Here is a 21,495-nt window from a genome sequence, read left to right as displayed (position 1 = left end):
TATCCGTCTTCATTTCTATCATTCTCTTCTTACATTTTCTCTTCATGGCCTGTCAGCAGTTTGGCAGGTGAGACAGGTCATGACGAGGACTCAATCTTGTGTCAGTCCAGGTTCTTGCGCTGGGTTTTGTTTGAACAGAGACTCTATGAAAAAGTGCTGACCTTTTACTTCCTTTTCTGTTTATCTTTTTCTCCCTCCCTCCTCCTTACATCGTCATTTGATGCCATCACGCAGAGACTTGACTTATTCCAAACTGTCTGAGATTCCCTAAAATTACAGGAACATGTACTTTGCTTGAGACGTTACATATACAACATATGTCATGCATGACACTTGCACTGTCTATTAAACTCAAATATATTGTAAAAAAGGCTATAATGACATTCAGTTAGTGGCTCAGGATGACTCAATCACACTGTCTATGTTTCCCATGAAGCCTCAACCTGTAATCTTCACACACACTGCATTCCACCTCAGGGCTAAAAACATCTCCCCCTCTTATCATGAGCGCTAATATGTGCCTCACCGTGCACAGTGTTTGAGGAGATAAAGCCGTAGATAGAAGAGTAAATGAATGCCAAAACATTGAAACCAGTGATTCAGTCTGTCTGGCAGCGTAAGGGCGACAGTTGATAACCCATCGTCTCCTGCTTTGAAGTCTTTACCGAGTGCGATATATGTAGACTACGTGTAGAGCTGCTGGGCAGCAAAACCAACACTTTACTAATACTGTCATGCTGGCATTTTCAATAACTTTTCTAAGTGTTTTGAAGGGCTTTACTCCAGGTCTGACTGTTATAACAGTAAATATGTGCAAGACGAATTCAAACCTCAAGTAGATTATATTTACGATTAAATATATACGATTGTAATGGTATTAATTTTCATCATTTATCCCAGGCATTGTTTTTTTATTGAAATAGCCTAAAGTCCTAAACTTGTCTTTGAGGTCTTTACAATCTAAGCAACATATGATGCCCTCAATTTGGATTATACAGTATGTACACTAGGGCTGGGCGGATACAACAATAAAAGCGGTAACTTCCTTCTACCTCCGCATAGACTCAAATGAAGCAAATATATTGATTCTGGCATTTCGAAATCAATTTCGAAATCGTAAAAAAAAAAAAAATTGAGATACATAGGTGAATCAATTTCCCCACCCCTAATATACACACAGAATGTAGATGTACAAGTGAGCATAAAGACAATAAAGTCAAACACAATTGCAATAAAAAAATATATATTCACATATTTCCCTTTTTAAAGAGGAACTCCATACCAAATTGTTTTTGACCTGTACACATAATCACATTCTTGTTGGCTTATCTTGTTAACAGAGGGTGAATTATTTCCCCCGTAAAACATAGTAAAAAACACTTATTGCTGTATTTATCGTTTTAATATATGGTGTGCAGAGATACTTTTATGTGTGATCCTGCAGCCTAAATAATTAATAATGAAAATATTGCATGAGTAGTTTAACGGCTATTTTAAATTCTCTTTATATGCATGAGGAAGTCCCAATGTCTGATGTTTGAACTGGTTTGAGGAAAGTAACATGACGTAAAACTAGTTAATGTGTTGTTTATAAACATAACATATTCAGAAAATCATAATCTGTGTTAACGCAGTGAGTATTTGTACATCCAGTCTAATAAACCCTTAATAGCTCTTTTTTTCTAAAATTCCCTAAACTGACTGACTGCATACAAACCTTCTTCACAGGAGCAACTCCACTGATCACAAAGCTGTTTGTAATTTAACTGATTGACACTTCTAAAACTGAGCCATTCTAGGAAACGCACACACTTAGACCAACGCAACAATGTGACTTCTTCACAGTCGGATTAAATAGTTAATCCCGCATGTTAATCATACTCAGCGAGCCAAAATGACTCATCCGAGCTGCATAGCACGTTATTCTTCAGATGCACCATGCATATGTATGTTCCGGATGACCGTGTTAATCTCTGTGGCCCCTCTGCTGATTTGATGGGTCGATGACAAGGTTTTTCACAAAGGCTTCACCATGCTGTCACTTTTGATCTGTTGCTCAGCTTAATGGCTGCCCAACTGATTTTCTCACCCAAAATCCTTCCAGACTTAATATTTTAAATGTGTGCGGCAGATGGTGATTTTGACACGATTAGTGATCAGAAGCTTGCCCACATTGGGAACCATGCAGAGGGCAATATCAAGCAGTATGCAGCCATAAACAATATTTAGCTTTATGTCAACCATCTGTGTGTTTGGCTGATGAGATGATGGCTGACAGCGTAGAATATGTCAGTGGGCACAGTAAGACAAACCTGCTGGATCAAGGTAAACATACTAAGAATTTAGCCGCGTTTCCACCAGTTCAGTTCAGTTCAGTTCGTTACATTTGGTTTGTAGACTGCCGTTTTGAAGCCTCAAGTTCGGCATTTTGGCTGTCACCTTGTTTTTTTTGCAACCAGAATTGACACGAGAGGGTGGAGCTAAGTACAATCAAACGCTGAATAAGACATTTTTAGGCGACCAAAAAGGTTATAATGAACTCTCATGAACTGAAAACACACTGTGAAAGGGTTAAAGTTCTAAGACGAAAACACAGACAACTCCATGACCGGACTACGCCGTGGTAACGACCTGTCAATCACAAGGTAGCCACGCCCTAAGGCATACCTTGCTTTATGGTCTGTCTGACTCTAAATGGGACCATAATTTACTAAATGAACATCATGCTGTATTAAAGAAGACTTGAAACTAGTGATTGAGACCATAAACCCATGTTTACAATGTTTACTGAGGTAATAAATCAAGTGAGAAGTAGGCTCATCGACTTTTATACAATCAGACTTCTTTTTGCAACCAGAGGAGTCGCCCCCTGCTGGCTGTTAGAAAGAATGCAAGTTTAAGGCACTTCAGCATTGGCTTCACGTCTCAGTCCACTACACCTAACCTGTTTGGGTTGGTTCAAACAAACTCTGGTGCATTTGCCTGTTTGGGTTGTTTCTTTTTGGCTGGTCTGAAAGCTGTCAATCGAACACTTTGTGATTGTCGGTAACGTGAGCAGAGTATTTCTGCTGTTATAAAATCATGTCCCAAAGTATTAGAAACTGCTGGGCAGTGTTTTGGCGTCTAAATTGCCTCCAACCTCAATAATGTCTTACTCAAACTGGACTTCATGTTTCATATTTTATGTCTTACTGGTACCTGCAGCAACACACCCCCACCCAAGCAGCCCCCTTCCATTGTTTTCATGCAGGTGCTCTTTTCAGTCTGAACGGCCTCTAAAGTGCAGCATGACTTGCTGTCAATCGCTGCAGTTAGATTTTCGCACGTGAATCCACGTAGCGGTAATGATGCAGATTGACGTTGCCAAAACGGCCCAATGAATGAGCCACCTGTCAGTTCATGCAACATCATTTTTACACCCCCTTTGTTTGTTAGTCAGTCAGCGTGAACACGCAGTGGACCAGAACTAAAAGGTAAAAATGCAGGTGTGAAAGCGACCTCAGAGTCCCCGCGACCTTCACAGTTAAACTTCGATGTACATGTCACATTACTTTCTGGATCAGCCCAAACAGAGATCGGGGAGTGCTGTGGGTGTGTGTTGTGTATATAAGTGTTTTTTTTTTTATGCATTAGGATCCAGTAGACAGAGCCAGGCTAAGACCAGCCTACCTCCTGCTGAACAGAGGCTCTATTGTGATGTGTGTGTGTGCGTGTGTGTGTGTGTGCGTGCGTGCGTGCGTGCGTGCGTGTGTGTGTGTGTGTATGCGCGTGGTACCTGACAGATTCCCACTGATCCCCCCCTCAATCCTTTTTATGGCTATAAAACGTGGAGACAAAATGAGAGCAAAGGAATTTGCTCCTTTGAGATGCTATTGTTTCATCATAGTCTCCTCTCTCAACACGATTTAGTCAAATTGTCAGCGCATTAAACTTGCTTTAGTCTAACCACTGAACACCGCGACCTGTTGGAAGATTTCTTTTTGATATTCCCTCTCGCAGCGATGCCTTTGATGCTCTGGAGCGCGCGCGTCCCGTTGTGATCATTTGTGCGAGCTTACTGTATATAGTAAGCTGCGCAGTTACTACCCTGATATATATATATATACGGGATTGGTGGGTTAATGGCGTCTTTTGATGCTTTTTGAAGCGCACGCATTATTTGAACCTCTGTGTCGGAGGTTAGACTGTAGTAGGACTGACGTGCCTGTGAAGTGCAGCAGTAATAAATCACTTTGAGTAAATCTGTGATGCATGTTGTTGACTTCAATAATCCCCAACACGCTCCAAAGTCTATTACACTGTTAGCTCTGTGACGTAGGAGGCGCACACATATCACACATTAACCTCCCATCTTTTACTGATATACACACACACACACACACACACACACACACACACACACAGCAGTGGAATGCAGTGTTTTCATTCCTCCGACCTGGACTGTCAATCAGAGGAACTTGGCTGTATTGCTGTTGCAGCAGCACCATCCAAGCTCCACAAATTCCACCCATGCCACCCACACATGCAGCGCACACACACACACACACACACACACACACCCTCACACTGTGTGTCAGATTTATTTCTTTCCAGATAAGCATTCCATCTCCAATAATGCAATTTCTGCTGCAGTCTGTAAAGCAACTGAAAATCAATAGCTGATGAAAAAGCACTTTACAACAATCCGCTGTGTCCATCCGTCAAGCTAGAGAGTTACCGCCTCTTCGACCGCCCCGTCTCCGATTGAAGTTCCATCGAGGAATTTGTTTTACAGTTAGCCGGCTGTCTGTTTAAGGCAGGCTCTTCCTGAGCAACGGCCGGTGACGACAGCAGAGGATGCGCTAGTTCAGAGATCAGGGTCGTCGCGATTGCATGTTCTGTCTCTAATCGTCTCGAGGACGGCGGTGTTTGTACTCTTCCTGTTCCCAAACACATGTGGAGTGGAAGGATATTTTCAGTTTACAGTGGCCTTGGAATACACATTTTCTGTTTCATTCTGTCTCACAGGCCTGAAACTGTCCTTCAGTCAGTCAGCCAGTCAACCTTCTACTTCTCTGCTCCTATCTTGCCCGGTTCTGCTCTTTTCTGTTCTTGCAGGTTACATCCGACACTCTAGCGCTGTGCTTTAATCCCTAAGAAAAGACAGTAATGTTGAATAGAAGCAGGATAGTGCTGTAAATGAGCCTCTAGCAGATGAACTGCACTTCAAAGCAAAGATGATTCCAGCGTGGCATCACTAATACTGGTATTAGAAATTAATAAAACTATTAATGTTAGTACTCAAAGGCGCTTACAGCACTGTATGTAATTGAGGGCATAAAATCTAATGCTCCAACCTTACCTCTGCCTCCCACTCTCTCGCTCTCCCTCTCCTCTGTCTTCACTATAATCATCCCCCACCTCCATCCCCTCTTGTCTCCAAGAAATGGAGCAGAAACTTCAAAGTGCAGAGAAGCAGGGTGGCCAGCGGTCTAACAGCAGCGTAATTGCATCATTGCACAAAAACAAAATGTCACTGGGTGGCCATTTAATGACTCCCCAACCCCTATAGACCTGAAGCTATTTTAGCAACCGGGTGTACACTGTGTATTCAGTGGCCACTATTTACAGAAGACCGTTGCTCTTTGATCGTTCAACATACCTTCCTGACATCAAGTACATCATAGGCTGTATCAGTGGTTCCCAACCTATTTTCCTTGAAGCCCCCCCTACTTGTATCCAAGAAAAGCTGACATCCCCGACATCATAACCCTAAAAACAAATTAAAAATCCTCAAACAAAATCCTCAATTTGAATAAAGTGTATTAAAATTGACGGATTCCCCAAGCGAATGCGGATACATAACATGATATTTTTTTGTAACGACTTAATTTATTTACTATAATGGAATTAGAGCTAAAATAGATGTTTTTGTTATTGTGGTTAAATTAATGTAATTTATGGTGCTGTTAGATTGATGCTAGACCTCCCCATACAGCTGCGTGCCTCTCTTCATGTGCATTAAGCCAGAGAAGCAAATGTTGTTTTTGAAAGGCTAAACGCCAACAAATATGGATTGAAGCAAAATATTTTGTTAGATTTTGCTACTAAGTAGCAAAACATATATCTTTTTAAATTGTTTTATATAGAGAATTTATATAAAGATTGTAGTTCTACATGCGCAAATATAATTTTCACAACCTAAGAGCAGACGAGTCATGGCTCACCTCCTGTGATCTTGATCCGGACCCCAGGTTGGGAACCAGAACCACTGGGCTATATGATAGTTTTGTCAAGTCTATGGAATGTCCTGGACTGAAAGGTGTCCGGTGCTGCAGACTTGTTCGAGTCTCGTGACCGAATGTTCACAGCTCTCATGCTCCACTGCTGTCTGTGTCCATCCCTGTGAAGTCAAAGTCAACAACCTTTTGTAATAACATGTTCATCCATACCCATTTTTTTATTATTATTGCATTTGAATGAGCTTCCTGATTCCATAGTGTCACATATCGTGAAATGGGATTTAAATTCCTGAAACATGTGCTTTTCATAGACAACTTATCTACATTTCATCTGGTGTAGCTCCTGTGTGCCACCACTGATGTTATTTCTACATGCCATTAATACAGAGGCATGGTTGTAAGTGCTACCTACCAGCTCACAATGATTGTACTGATTGCCTCTCCCACAGTCTTTTCACCTTCTTTTCAAGCCCCTTTTTTTAAAGTGGCTTTTATGCTATTTTGCTCAGTTTGAAAATAATGACTTTTCTTTACATGCACTGTGATTTGGTTTTAGCTGAACACCAAAAATAGTTTGCGGAGAAGGTCTGCTGATATTTTGATTTAACAAAAACACTGCTGCTTCTCGCCTTGTAGGAATAGTATTTCTCAAGATTTTCATTCTTGTATACCGTCAGTTGTTGGCTGCCTGCGAGTGTGTGTCAAGAGAAATACAAGCGCAGTGAGCTGTGCTACTAAATGATTCTTATAGTTTTTCATAGCAGACACCCTACTGTGCTTCCATCTGTTCCCACAGAGCTAAAGCCGCTACACCAGCACTCAGCATATAGACTTCATGGCACCCCACTAGACAAATATACATTGTTATATAAACATGCACACATGCACTGAAGGCAAATATACATTCTTTTGCACCAGGGCAGGAGGAATGTTTCACGCTGACAGTTTGCAGGAAGACTGAATGACTGAGAGGCAGCTGGACCTTCCTATACGCATACTGTTTATTTCTCGTAATTTAAAATAGAGCTGCAATATAGGATTGTTTTCAAGTCATCTATCTGTTATTTTTATTAACCAATATAGAGCGAAAACAGCTATCCAATTAATCAATTAGTCAATGACCAAAAATGTATTGCCAACTGTTATTATGAATTTTTTTCAAAATGCCAAAGATTCCTGAGTTCCAGCTTCTTGGGGTACTTTCACAAGCCAACATTTAGTGTGTTTAATCGAACTCTGCCGCGGTTTGTTTGGGCCAAAACAACCGGTCCAAGACCGCTTGCGAGAGGTGGACTATTTTCAAGTGAACCAAAACGAATGCTGCCTGCGCGGGCATTTGTTGGGATGGACACGGTAAACGACAGGTTAGCATGAAGGGGGAGAGGACTGACCTGGACTTCTGCAGAAGTCCGATGTTTACTTGATATCTCGGCTGAAGAGAACATACGTAATATGCTAAATAAAGTCCACAAAAATGGTGACGCTTATAAAGTCATTCAAGAGAAATTGGAGGAGAAGGGATTCATGCGCACAGTAGATCAGTGCCGAGTCAAATTTGAAAAAATTTCAACAGCAACATATCAAAGTCTGTGATTCCCTGCATTGAAGTGGCAGCTCTCGAGACAAAGAGATAAATTTGCTCCTTCGTACACGCGCCTCAGCAATTATTTAGTCCGCTTTAATTTGTGCACTGTGAAACCAAACAACACTAAACAGAAAACGAACCAAAATTATAAATTTTACTCTGATTCGGACTAGCCAAAAAGGACTGTGTCTTGTGAAAGCGCCCTAAGTGTGAGTGGGGTATGGGGAGATGTAAACTGGGAGAGACTCAGTGTGTGGGACGTCATACCTCTGAGGTCAACCAGCCTACAACTTGCTCACCTGGCAAGTGTTTGTGTAGGACACATATTATTGCCTTGAAAACACAAAACCTGTCAGTTTTAAAGGAACTGAGGCTGATTTTAGTCATCTGTGTTGGCATGTAGAAGGTGTTACAGCCGAGCTGTGTTTATGGCCGGGTGCCATTATATTGGTCTTTTGCTGCTGCTGTTTGGTTCGGAGATGTTTTGGATAAGTGTGTGCAGGGAACCAGTCTCGCATCACATTTATGCTGTGCTTTCTGAATACCACAAGAGGGTTTGTGGGAGTTGTGTGAAAATTCACAGTTAAGGTGCAAAGATTCATGGTGAAAGTAAAGATTTCACACTTCTGATTGGTTTTATAATGTGGACACTGCCAAATAAAGAACAGGCTTGGTTTATAACAAATCCTGAATGATTTTAAGTATCTATAATATTGTCACCCTGACTTTCCATATTGTTATTTTACTATTGCTGTTTTGGTCTACATTACATCTATTGCATGTCGGTCCATCCCGGAAAAGGGAGCCTCTTGAATTAGAAACAAAAAAACATATTTCTATTACAAAAGAAATACATGTCTTTTTCACACTTTTATTGAATTTTGGCTTTTTCTTGTGAAATGCTGAATACTTTCAGCTCTTTGGGCCACTGACAATCAGGAGTGTACGCCAGATTTTAGAAATCCTGAGGTTCAAAGACTGAGCTTGCTAGGGGGGGTTCATGCCATTTTTGATTCCCCTGATCTAAATATGTGTATTTCATATCTTCTTGTCTCTCTGCCTTCAACATTACATTCTTTTTGTTCATATCTCTCTCCGTCCTCTACTCTTTGTTCTCTCTCACCCTCTGTAGTCTCTTTCTCTGTGACTCCTCACAGTGTATTGAAAATAATTCAGTTAAATTATACACCTTCTTTATTTCATCTTTGTGTTTGAGTTTGCATCATTTTGGATTTGAATTATAGAAATGTGTCTCAAACCGTACATAAACGTAAGCAAGATTTGTGTTATACAACAATATATGATAGCCTACAATAATACTATATTATTACACTATAATAATTATGCTAGGTGTTTGTGTTGTTGTTAAATTGAACTTAGTTCCACTGTAATTACCAAGGAACATATATATATATCTCTCTGTGGTAATTACACTGTTTGAATTGGTCAGTTTTTGTTTGTGTTGAGCAGCACAGGGACATAATGCTAATCCGGTACCTGCTCTTCCTCCCTCATCTCCATCACCTTCACGCTTTCTTTCTCTCTCTGTCTCCTCATCTTGCCCCGTATCTCTTCCCTTCCCAAAGCTGAGCTTTGATTGACAAGAGTCTTTTCATTTTAGTCCGTCTCAGTGGAGAAAGTAAACACAGGGTCAATTGATATTTATGTGTAAATATTACTGCCCTCCACTAGAATAATCTTGCAATGAAAATAACAATATATACAGGTACTAAGGCTGCACGATTATGGCCAAAATGATAATCACGATAGCTTTTATCAATATTGAGATCACAACTATTTATCATGATTATTCATTGATTTTAAGAGACAAAATATTTTTATTGCAATTTCGCATTTAAATACTTCCATGTCTTCATCTTAAAAAAATTACTTAAACCGATTAATCGATTATGAAAATAGTTGGTGATTAATCTAATAGTTGTCAACTAATTGATTAATCGTTTCAGCTCTAGTCAGATGATGTCTGGGGATGATGAATGGCATCTAAGTACAAGCAGTCCACCAGTAACATTTTCTGAATCGCGCTTTGCATGGATTCAGCTGTGTTTTGTGTCCAGTTTCCTCAAGTTGTTGACATAGTCAAAGTTGAGTAAAGATTTTGTAGCAATGACAATATCATCCACTTCACCACCGTCACTAAGCAATGACGGCGATCAGATGAGCATGTCCATAATCTTGGCATTGCACAATGTCTTTGCTGCACGAAAGTAAAGTGATTTTTATGTAATTATTTCACAACTTTTATTATAAACACCTCGGAAAAAAATGCAGAGATCTCGACCTCGGTGACCTCAATGGTGGGTTCGGCCGTGCTGACAATCCTTCAAATGAAACTATCCAAGATTACAAAATGGGTTTAACAATCTCTTGTTTTGTCTGTCCTGTACAAGATTTGTTTTTACGTTTGTCACAGGTCGTCCCATTTTGTGGACATTAAGGGATCTGAATCCCAAACCAGTTGCTATCTTTCCCGTCACCTCATCCCCCCTCGTCTTCTCCTTCTCTGCCGCTCTTCTTTCCAACCATCTTGACTTTCTCTGCCTCTTAACTCTTTGACTTTGTCAGCCTTCCCTTCTCTACCCTCCTGTATCATGTCTAATTATCGAAGTCAGTGCGTGTCTACGGGGAGCTCCTCAATACCTCCTCATCAAAGCCTCTGTTTGTGTTTGCTTGTTTATCTCTGGCTGCTATTCTAGGCGCTCGCTCTCCTGGAGCCCTGATGAGACACAAGCATCTACTCCCTACGGAGGCTTATACTGTAAGCTGTCACTGCACCTCCAGTCATTCAAAACACTGCCAAAATGAGATTTTGTCTCTTTCTACCTCTGTTGCTCCTGAAGGGTATCTTGTGTCTTCTCAATCTCTCTATATATATTCTCATATGTCTTTCTGCTGATCCTTCCTCTCTGTCTCGCCACCTCAGTTCTTCTCTACTCCAGTGTAATGAAAGGCACCCTAGAGGTTGTTTCCCCATCAAAAAAATTCCCCTTCCCTCTTCGTCTTTCATCCTTTTCCCCTCCATACACAGTGCACCTACATTTTTCACATTGTTTTTATGTGGGCCCTTTTCCCCTTTGACCCCACAAGGAGGGAAGGTTTTCTCACCATGTTAACTATCACCCCTTAAGCACCTGAAAGAGCTGCCATGTTGGAAGAGCAACAATAGCATCAGCTCTACTGAGTTGCCTTCTGGGGAGAAATGAGAACCCTCATTTGTAGAGAATGTGAGTGTCGTATGTGGGGCGGGGGGTTTTGGGAGAAATGAGTAATGTGGCTGATGTGCCAAAGCTTATTTTGGCAGTTTGCATGCGAGTTTTTTTTTTTTGTTAAACAGGAGGTGTTAATGTGCAGTTGTAGTTGAGGTAAGGTCACCATTTAAAGGGATAGTTCAGGTGTTTTGAAGTGGTGTTGTATGAGGTATCCATCCCAGCATCGAGAAACAGACACTGGGGAGCAAAGTATTACAATGCTGTGGACGGGGACGTCAGCAAAACGTATTTTAGCCACCTAAAAGAAAGGCTCACCTAAAAAAAGCTATATATGTGTAAGTGTGCGTTATATTTATAATACTTTCACTGCTTTACTTGCCGTCAGACAGCCCTCTCCTTCTCCTTTTTAACAGGGAACTGAAAAAGCCAGCAGGCTCAGATGACAAAAACGGTATAGATACGTTTCACTTTCAGTCCAGTTCGTCGTCGGAAAATATTCTAAATATAGCGTACACTTAAGCTGGTGTTGCATTTTTTTTAAGGTGAGCCTTTCTTTTAGGTGGCTAAAATATTTTTTTTCTGCCGTCCCCGTCCACAGCACTGTATTGCTTTGCTCCGGGGCTGGTGCTCCTGTCTGTTTCTCCACGCTGGGAGTGTGCTGACCGTCATCTACTGTAAGTAATACACCTACTATGGATAAGTTCCTCATACAACCCCACTTCAAAACACCTGAACTATCCCTTTAAGTTGTATCTTCCTATTGGTGTCCATTGACATTAGCTTGTTTATGAGGTTTTGCAGGTTATGCATGTTGTGTGTGTGTGTGTGTGTGTGTGTGTGTGTGTGTGTGTGCATTGGTAAGCACATATTTTGCGCTTCAAAGCTCTGTGATGGCGATTAGCAACAGCGGCTCTGACAGTGTGGTATTTGCTACAGAAATAGGGCGCTGTATTGCTCAGATCTCCCCCAATATGAGAGCCCAGTCCCCTGTGATGGCTAAATGTGTTTTCTGGTGTAGAACAGATCTCTTTACACACCACACGGGATTGTCAGCGACTGGAAGATTATTGCTGCCATTGCTTATAAAGATCCAATTTCCAATAAGAGTGTTTTCACTATAATTATTCTTATCATATAAAGTATTTTTTTTTGTGCAGAATTCCATGTGGGCCAAAAATAAGTGTTGTTTCTCTCCTGAGAAGTTGACTAAAAGCAGAGTTATGGCTTGTGATGGCAGGAACTCACTAATGACTGAGTTGCTGCGAGCTGGTTGCTATGTATGACTCTAGTCTATGCTCTCTCATGTGCCTCTGACTTTTGTGGAGCTCAAATATTGTCCCATTTAGTGTCAGCTGCAGGGGAAAACAAATATTGCCTTTGCTCATTTTCTTCGAGATGCCAGAGGCTGTGGCATGACAGAAACAAAAGGCTTAATGGGGGTGTGGGGGAGACTATTTTTGGTGAGGGTTGGAACGGCGTGGAGTATTTGTGGGTCATGATTCACGAAGGCACGTGCTACCATGATACTTGTCCAATTACATGCTTCACAAATAGCAGAGTCACTGAAGCCGCTCATCGGCTGCCTCTATAGATCGTTTCACAGTTGTAAATGTAAATGTGCCCCAGTTTATTTCCTGTTGCAGTGAATGAAATCAGTTGACAGGAATTTAACATGGACCCAAGCTGTTGCCTAGCAATGCAGTTCTGTTGAAATGGTCTATATCCTCTGATGTAGCAGCACGGGGTGCGACTCGAGGAGTTATAGGGGGCTAAATGCAGAAATGCTGTTTGATTCTCTTTTTAACACACTCTTTGGACCACAGACAACTACAATTGCCAAGACCCCAAAACACAGGCATTACAGCACAAAGAATGGACATCTCAACAGAAGAAAAATGCTAAATACTGTATAGTTTTAAGAGAATCGCAGAGGATTCATCTGAAATGGTTCATTCTGTCTAGCCAGTGAACACAGTCAATACTGAGAATAAATGGATTCGGTTGACTTGTGTTTGTTTAACCTCTGACCTCTAACCTTCAACCCTGCTGTGTTGTGTCACAGGTGCCAGAATGGACGAGACGGAGAAGTACAAACAGCGATTGGAGGCCATTGCTGTGAGTCCATGCACATACACACACACACACATACAATTACCTGTGTATAGACAAATCCAACGACTGATGTATATGTTGCGCTCTAAAGCACGGCCGCCATCAAGAAAAGAAATGTTTGGGGTAATCACAGTCGGCAGTCTACCATGTTGCTAAAGTAGTAGCTAGGTGGCTTACGCTAACAAGCTGGGGCCGTGCTTGGCTCGTGATTGGCTCAGGCGTGTGTGTGTGTGTGGGCAGGATTTTGGCTTCAAATGATGTCAAAATCTCAAGATGGCAGTTCCCGTATCCGGGATATTTTGGCTTCACTTTTGTACAGTGGGAAGTGGAGATGTGTCGTCCATCTATATATGCAGTCTATGGTACCAACCTATAGTGGAGTGATGGTTCACCATCGACCACGTGTAGTCTGGTCGCTTGGTCTTTAACAGTTCTGGTCCATCCTTTGTTGGCAAGCTGCCCAGGGTGTGATGGAAACATGAGGATTTAATGGAGATTTAGGAAAGTAAAATTCAGCTGAGGCTTGTGTCTTTTACGTTCCCCTTTTTCGCTATTGGAGCCGCTGATAATACAGCACAGAAAAGACGTCTAGCTGTCTGTTAAAACTGGACAAAATTTCTTGGAAAAGTTTGAAAGCCTCTGAACACCCACACAGATGTTCTCAGTTAATCTGGTTGATTAAACCTCTTCTCAGGACAGGGTGGGACAAATTGCACCTTTATCATTGTCATTGGAAGATTTGTAAGGCTGTCCTCGACCAAAGAAATTCTTAATCACACAAAGGCACCACTTTAAATCTTGTGTTTATCTGCTCATAAGTTTCTCGGAAATAAGTCATTCAGCATGAAAAAAGCATACAAAAGACTAATTGACAAAAGAAATCTTAGACTAAGACCAAAACGACCGATTAGTCAACTAATCGACTAAGAGGGGGCAGCCCTAAAGATTTGTGACCTAATAGATTCTCATCATAGCTCCACCCACCTTCAACCTGCAGGTCTAATCAGCCAGAATAACTGAAAACACCTGTATGTTCAGAGGCTTTCAATTTTGTAGATTATAATCTTAATTTAACGGCATTTGACGACTACATTTTCAACATTTAACTATTTCTACATGATCTCCTGGACAGTCTCTCAGCAAAATTGCTTAAAAAGTGAAGTCATGTTTCATATATTACAGTGTTCTAGGCAGGTTTACAAGTGAGGTATCTACTACTTGTCTACTTCAGATTCGTCTACATAGAGAAAGAGAGGATAAGGAGACTAAGCTCTCTGAGCTGTCCGTAACACCTAAATAATTCATTGAGTGTGCAATGTGGTGAGCCAGGGTGTCCCTGGTCCCACGAAAACAACACCGGGTTGCCATGGGGACAGCTGCTACTGAGCATTATGGGATATAGAGTATACCTGATGTCTATGGTGACAGTGTCCTTGTGACAGATGGTTGACCAGGTGTCCCCGTTTTACTCTTTTCCCAGTGATGTTTTATTCACCGCCGCCTCTTCCCTTTCTTTGTTTCTGTTCATTAATTTACATCAGCTCGAACATGTCCAACTGCTGAGTTCCTCCATCTTTCTCTTCATTTGAATAAAACTGTTCTCCTCTTGCTCTCACTCTCTCTCTACCTTAACTAGCCATCTGTCTATATTCATTTTCTTACTTTGCAATTTCTCCCCCCACCGTCTTTCTTTTTCTCCGTCAGGAGAAGCGTCGGCTGCAGGAGGAGCAGGATCGAGCCAGGAGAGACATGGAGGATGAGAAGCTCAGACTACAGCAGCTCAAGGTCTGACACACATACACAGGATGATCTAACCCGTCTCATTCGTTAACACACACACACACACATATGCAGCTTTAATTTCACTCAGCCAAAATCCTCTCCAGGCCCATTCCATCTCGTTAGCCTCTAAATGTATTTCATTTTCACACATTAACACACACACGGATGAACTGTACAACCTTCCACCCTTCCTGGTTCTACCAGTCTCTAGCAGGGTTAGAGTCAAGCCTTCCTTTGCTGAAATCAGTTTTTATGTGTTTACACACTCTACAAGTCACAGAGCTGCTCTATTGTTTTCACATCATTTCCAGACTGGCGTTCCCACTTCCTACTCCTCTGTGCTACGCTGGCCCGGGGGCACATTCCTCAAATTGTGTGAAATTTGTGCAGTATGTGTGTGTGTGTTTGTGTGCAAGCGGGCAGGCTATGCCTGTGTGTGCTGGTGTGGTCATGCAGGAGAATATTTTGCATATGCTCGCCATATTTGTGTGTGTTTGTGCACGGTGCTCCAAACCGAGATTTGCATGTGTATAATCAAGTTGCAAGAGGCCTCGGAGATTAATCTAAAATGATTATGTCTATACTTGCTCTCTCACAGGAGGTGATATCATCATTGCTTTTAGAACATTCATTAGCTTTGACATTGACTCTAACCCCAGGGTAGATGTAAGGATGTGATAGGAGGGAGCAGCAGCTTTCACGCAGCTCCTGACCTGCAGGAAAGTTTAGAGAGGGCTGTGTCCAGTCAGCCAAAGGCACAGGGAGGGGAACAGAGCGGGACTTGTTCTGCACTGCAGGAGAAAACACAGAGATGGTTTTGTGACGCTTAAGTAGGTAGCTACTGGCTAACGGTTGCCACATTTTTGGAAACATGGGGCCATATAGGCTGGAGGGGAGTATGAGTTTTCAGATGCTTTCACCTCAGTAGTGAATGAGAAGCTTGCAGACATCACCTGGCTTTAAGGGAAAGTATAGCTGCTGTGAGTACTTTGTACTGGATTTTATAGCATATAGACACATTTTTATGATGAGAATGATAACCCTGGCTATTTTATGGATTATATATACTACAGTAAAAGTTCCCTGCAGACAGACTGTGTTTATTTCCGCTTGCCAGGGTCAGCTACAGACCAGCGTTCCTAGAGCTGGCAAGAGTTTATTGTCCGGCTCAAGGGCACTTTAGCGGCGCAGATGCTTGCTGAAACAAGCCCTTGAACCAAGGTCAGCTGGGTTGCAACGCGGCTGTTACTAAGTCGCCCTGCAGCCCCTGTTAGTCCTGACAAACAGGGAAACACAAATGGTTTTAGGGAAAAATGCCTCTCTTTCTTGACAGTTTCATGAAGTGTTTAATATCTACATTGGGCAACCATATGAAAAGCTTCCAGTCATTTTTTAAAGTGATATTTTGTCTTTATTTTGTTCTGCAAATATCCGTGGAAATATAGTTGTAGAGTAAATATTGGCAGGCTTGGTTTGATTAGCCTGACAAATGGCGCTGTAACCACGATCATCGTGACGTCATTTTCATTTCCTGGGTTCTCTTTTTGATTGTGCAGTAGTATATCACCATGTTTGTTTGTTTGTTGTGATTTCTGGATGTAGCATGAAATATGTCCAACTTTTGTTGAAGGACTTTTTCCTTGTTGGCACATGATTTACTTGCTTTAGTCTAAGGTCAAAGTCCATATGTCTAGCACTATTTCGTTCAGGTGAAATTAAGTTTTTATTTTTTGAAACGATATGAAATCTATAATAGATTTTGTAGTTTGAGGTGGACTCAGGATTGCAATGGAAACTCATGCAGTTGGGTCATTGGGCCTCATGCAGCAATATTCTCTTAAATTTCATCTTATGTTTTCTCTTAATTTTCCGTTAAGAGAAAAAATTAGCGAAGACAACTCCAGATGCACCAAACGTTCTTTACCATCCAAATGTGCCGAATGATAAATCCCACTTGATCATAAATTGGAGGCGTGTGGCCGATTGTTTATTATTAATATTATAAGTAGCGCCCCTTAAACACTATATAGAGGCAGATATTAGCATAGGTAACATCCATTAAACGGTATGTACACCGTTTAGAAGCTGAACGCACACAATATCATTTAAGGGTTTTATGGTCTTAATTGGGATCAATGGACCAATAGTATTTCTTTAATAATCCAATCTTTATAATGACTCTAAAACATACAATAAGCTAAATTTGATTATATGATAGTCATGTGTTTTTTTACGTTCCGCTTTCTCTCCTTGCATTCGACAAACAATTTGTGGACTGTGGAAAACATGTTTTTCTTTTCTATCTTAAGAGGGCTTTCAAGCACTCCTAACATTTTCTCTTACCTAAGAGAAGAGCAAAAATAAGAAAACAATGGTGAAGCCCAAATCGTGAACAAAAGTAAGAGGTTTGTTCTTACTCATGTTCTTCTCATCGCTTCCTGCATTAGGCCCATTGTCACATATGCAAACACAGGGCTTTTAAAGAGTTTGTGCCAGATGTCCAGTGGGGCTCTGGAACAAAAGGTAAAAAAGCAGAAGTGGGACGTTATTTAAATGAGTATTAGACTTTAAGGACTGTTGTGTGTCTTGTAACAGTCTGTTAAGAAGAGGATGTGCAGAGAGTAGTCTGCTCTACAAACTACTGAGAATTGCGCTCCTGTTTTTGTAAAACTTAAAAGTGGTTGTTTTGGTGTTCTGTTAGGAGGGAATGGTAAGCAGCCTCGGGCATCTTTCGTTCACTGGGTCATCTCTATTTACTGGAGTAGGGAGTGTAGGAATAAGATGAAAGTAAAAAAGTGCACACATATGCTATAAATTCATGCTTGTATTCTCTCTATTGGATATCTGAGATGAAGACTGGTGACATTGGCTCACAGCAGGTGTTACTGTCTCTCACCTTCTTTCTCACCTTCGCACCCTCAAATAAGCACATTTTGCCTCCCTCCCCATCACAGTTTCTCACTCTGGCATGTCACTGCTCTATACAGCTTTACTTCTCCTCTCTTTTTCTCTTCATTTCTCTCTCTTTCTTTTACGCTGGGCCATAAATCACTTCTTCAGTCACTAGTTACATAATAAAACAGCCTGTATTTAACTCTATAGTGAGAAGTACATTGAGATTTACATTTTGAGTCATTAACATTTTGCATTTTAACTGATAAGTGTAATGTGGCATGACTCTAATTTTTGTATCTGCAGCACATTGAATTTTGGGATTCTTAGTAAAAAGTAGGCTGTGTCCCAATTCATGTACTAACTAAGCAGGTTTTGAGTATGTAGTGAGTTCACACTGCAAGTATACTTAAAAGAGTCAGTGTACATACTAAAATAAACATTGATGTGAGCTGCTGTATTTGATTTCTCTGGTGGATGTTTAATATATAGTCAATACTTTATTTGTCTGACATAGCCTATAACAGTTACTTTTGTAAATCCAGTTGGCTGACTAATGTTAGTAGTTAATTCAGTGCTAAAATACCTTTGGTCTACGTCTTGTTTATTGTATAGTTTTCTTTTTTTAACCTGCAACTAGCAGGCTGCAAGTCAGCAGGCTGATACTATCAGTCGACATTAGCTTATCTGTATCCGTATATATGTCAGCTGACAGGAAAATAGAAATTGTAGTAACTCCCAGCAATGCTAAAGATGTGTTGCAATGTAATTTATTAGCAGTGTCAACATTACATATGTTAGTTTGTGCACCAGAGAGCATTGACAAGTTATCTAACAACTGTAAAATGTCCTGCTGAGTAGCCTACTGTACATATCTTGGTCACAATTCTTCAATAACCAGAAAACATTTGTTTATGTTAGAAAAAACTAGCTCACAAATATTAATATCCATACCTCATAGTAAAAAATATTGCAGCTTTTACAGTTTTACAACTGCTCCCAGTAAAAACTTAAAAAAGGCCACCTACACTTGGGCTAGGTAATATCATTGAGATTAATATTAAGATATTAATAAGAATGTTTTCCGATATCTACTACAGTAAATATCACAATATGACAAATGCATGTAAAATCACATGTAGTAAAATAATCAAATTGATGTTCCATTCAAAGAGCATTGTTCCACTGTAAGAGTGGGCATTAAGGATAAACTCTATCACTGTATAGTAATTTTATATATTGATATACGTCGTAAGTTTTCCGGAAAATCAATTGATAAACAGTTTATGGAAAAAATAACCAAGCAGGTCTGTCTCTTTTTGGCTTATCCAGCAAATGAAGTACCAAATCATAAAAGTCCATCACAGTGGCACAAAAAAAATCTAAAAATCCAATACTGCCAGTAATCACTTCTGCTTATTGATTTGCAGTACTGCTTACAATCGGCCAATACAACTAGAGATATTAAAGGGATAGCAACTGTTGTATAAACGGTACTGTATAGACCGTTAAACGGAATTGCATTTCTAGACAACAGCTTGGGTCCATGTTAACTTCCTGTCAGCTGATTTCATTCACATACACTGCAACAGGAAATAACCTGGGACACATTTGGAATGATTACGTTTACAACTGTGAAATGGTTTATAGAAAAATCAATTAATTACAGTTTGCTTAGATAACATAATATAACGTATCACCACAATACAATGCTGCTGAAAGTTGACTATCATCTCTCTCTTCCTTCCTCTTCCTCACCTCCAGAGAAAGTCTCTGAGGGACCAGTGGTTGATGGAAGGAGCTCCGTTGTCCCCGACCTCCCCGACCTCCCCGACCTCCCCGGACGCCCAGAGCCCCCGCTCCCCTCTTTGGGGCTCCCAGGCCCAGGAGATGGAAAAGCGCACTGACAAGTACAGCCACAGTGTGTGTGTGTGTGTGTGTGTGTGTGTGTGTGTGAAAGCTAGAAGACAAGGAGACAGTTTGTGAGCTGACAGAGCTGGAGAGAACTGACACATTTTGGTTGTATTTGTATAGTCGGAAACTTCATGTATAATTGATAGTTGCAGCATTCCCTTTTCTATTTTAGTTTTCTTGTAATTTTTGCTGTTGTCGTACATTATGTATGCTTTGGCAAAGTTTTAATTCTGCCAGTGCTGAATTGCACGCAGGCACAGAGCGAGAGGGTGATCCAGCCGTGCACACTTGCCAGACAGGATTAGACTTTTCTTTATTGCAGTGGACAATGTTGTCTAGTTACCTGAAGACTACACTCCCAAGATCCCAATCTTATTATTGAAAAAGGTCCACAGCTCTGCCTCGCTTTCCAAGAAGGCTCGTCACACACACTGCACATGGCCTCTGGGGGAATTCAAAAAAATGTGCCTACTTTAGTGTTACTTAGATTGGGATCATAAAATAAGGTTATATTATATGTAAGCATCAAATTAAAACATAAACTAAGAGAGCATATTTAGTATAGATTTGATGTGTTTGTTTCTGTGTGAACAACTGTGTGTCCGTCTCAGGCTGGAATCAGGGAGTCAGCGGTTGGCAGAGGAGGAAGAGAAGCTGAAGGAACAGATGGAGGATGGCCAAACGGTGAGGAACTTACACACACACACACACACACACTCTCGCCCACTCACGCACACTCGCCCACTCACTCTGTGGACACAAAGGGGGTGGGAATATGTGTTGAACAAGCTTGCTCCATCATCTTCCATTACGCCGAAAATTTCCCACAACTTCTGTCTGTGGCTTTTTGCCATGAATAATTCATTTCCTCTCTTAATGTACCTTTGATGTAGCACCTCTTGTTCAAAAGCAGGAACTCTGTGAATGTAAGCAGCCCTGTTACATAAACAATTCAACACTTGATCCACTCTGGAATTATTGTTTCACCTCAAGCCAAGCGCAAGTATGTTTACCTCACCGCGCTGAAGGTCTTTATAGTAGAACAAAAGAGTTGTCCCTCCTCTTCTCACGTCCGCTTCAGAGGATTACATTTTTAATAGCTGTACCAGCCTGTGATGGAAGAGACTCTGAATGTATGACCTTATTCTGTGTGAAAACGGGCTCTGCCAGCAAAAGCATTGGTTTAGTGGGCAGACTGAGAGTGAGTGACAGCTAATATCTGGCAGCTCAAACAGATTTTTTTTATCACTTTGTTTGCTTAATGGTTTCTGATGAGATGAGGAATGTGTTGATATATTCAGGTCCTTGAATAAACTGTGAAAGGTACACATATGATTAGTGTTTATCTATGCAGCTCTAATGTAGTTAAGTATTATGCTACACCAAATTGTTGAAAGGGGTCAACTCTTCAAAAGGTCAGGAAGGGCTTTTCAGCTCAATCACTCCCTCTTGTGACCAGGCAGGATGTCATGGTCATATAACAAGCTAAACTCATCTCTATATCATCCATCTGAGACACCACAGAGGATGCATGAATTATCTCAGTACAGTCTGTGCTGCTTAGAGGGTAGGATAGAAACTTATTTAGACGATGATGAGGACAAATATTCTGGATGGTGTCCGTTACCTTAAAGCTTGTGTGATGTTCCAGTATTTGCATTTTCATTTGTTGTCTTTTTATATCCCTTCGAAATGCATCAGAAGTTCAGGCAACACACAAACACAAACTGTTTCACCGTTTGAGTCACAGAAAATGTAA

General features: G+C 41.0%; 1 protein-coding gene across 4 annotated transcripts in view; it reads left to right on the top strand.

The window, feature by feature from the left end:
• Positions 1 to 21,495, top strand: part of palm3 (paralemmin 3) — a 38,699-nt gene that overhangs the window by 12,671 nt on the left and 4,533 nt on the right. For 2 of the 4 annotated variants that reach the window (XM_037764771.1, XM_037764774.1), the window contains exons 2-5: positions 13,099 to 13,151; positions 14,853 to 14,933; positions 19,587 to 19,732; positions 20,348 to 20,420. In XM_037764771.1, coding sequence (XP_037620699.1) covers positions 13,107 to 13,151; positions 14,853 to 14,933; positions 19,587 to 19,732; positions 20,348 to 20,420 — 345 coding nt within the window. In that variant the 5' untranslated portion in view covers positions 13,099 to 13,106. Of the gene's footprint in view, positions 1 to 10,523; positions 10,586 to 12,838; positions 12,984 to 13,098; positions 13,152 to 14,852; positions 14,934 to 19,586; positions 19,733 to 20,347; positions 20,421 to 21,495 lie in introns of those variants that run through there. The other 2 variants (XM_037764772.1, XM_037764773.1) reach the window with 2 other exon arrangements.

This window comes from Sebastes umbrosus, chromosome 3 (assembly GCF_015220745.1).
Source record: "Sebastes umbrosus isolate fSebUmb1 chromosome 3, fSebUmb1.pri, whole genome shotgun sequence".
NCBI classification, from domain to species: Eukaryota; Metazoa; Chordata; class Actinopteri; order Perciformes; family Sebastidae; genus Sebastes; species Sebastes umbrosus.
This window is presented reverse-complemented; position numbering and strand designations above follow the sequence as displayed.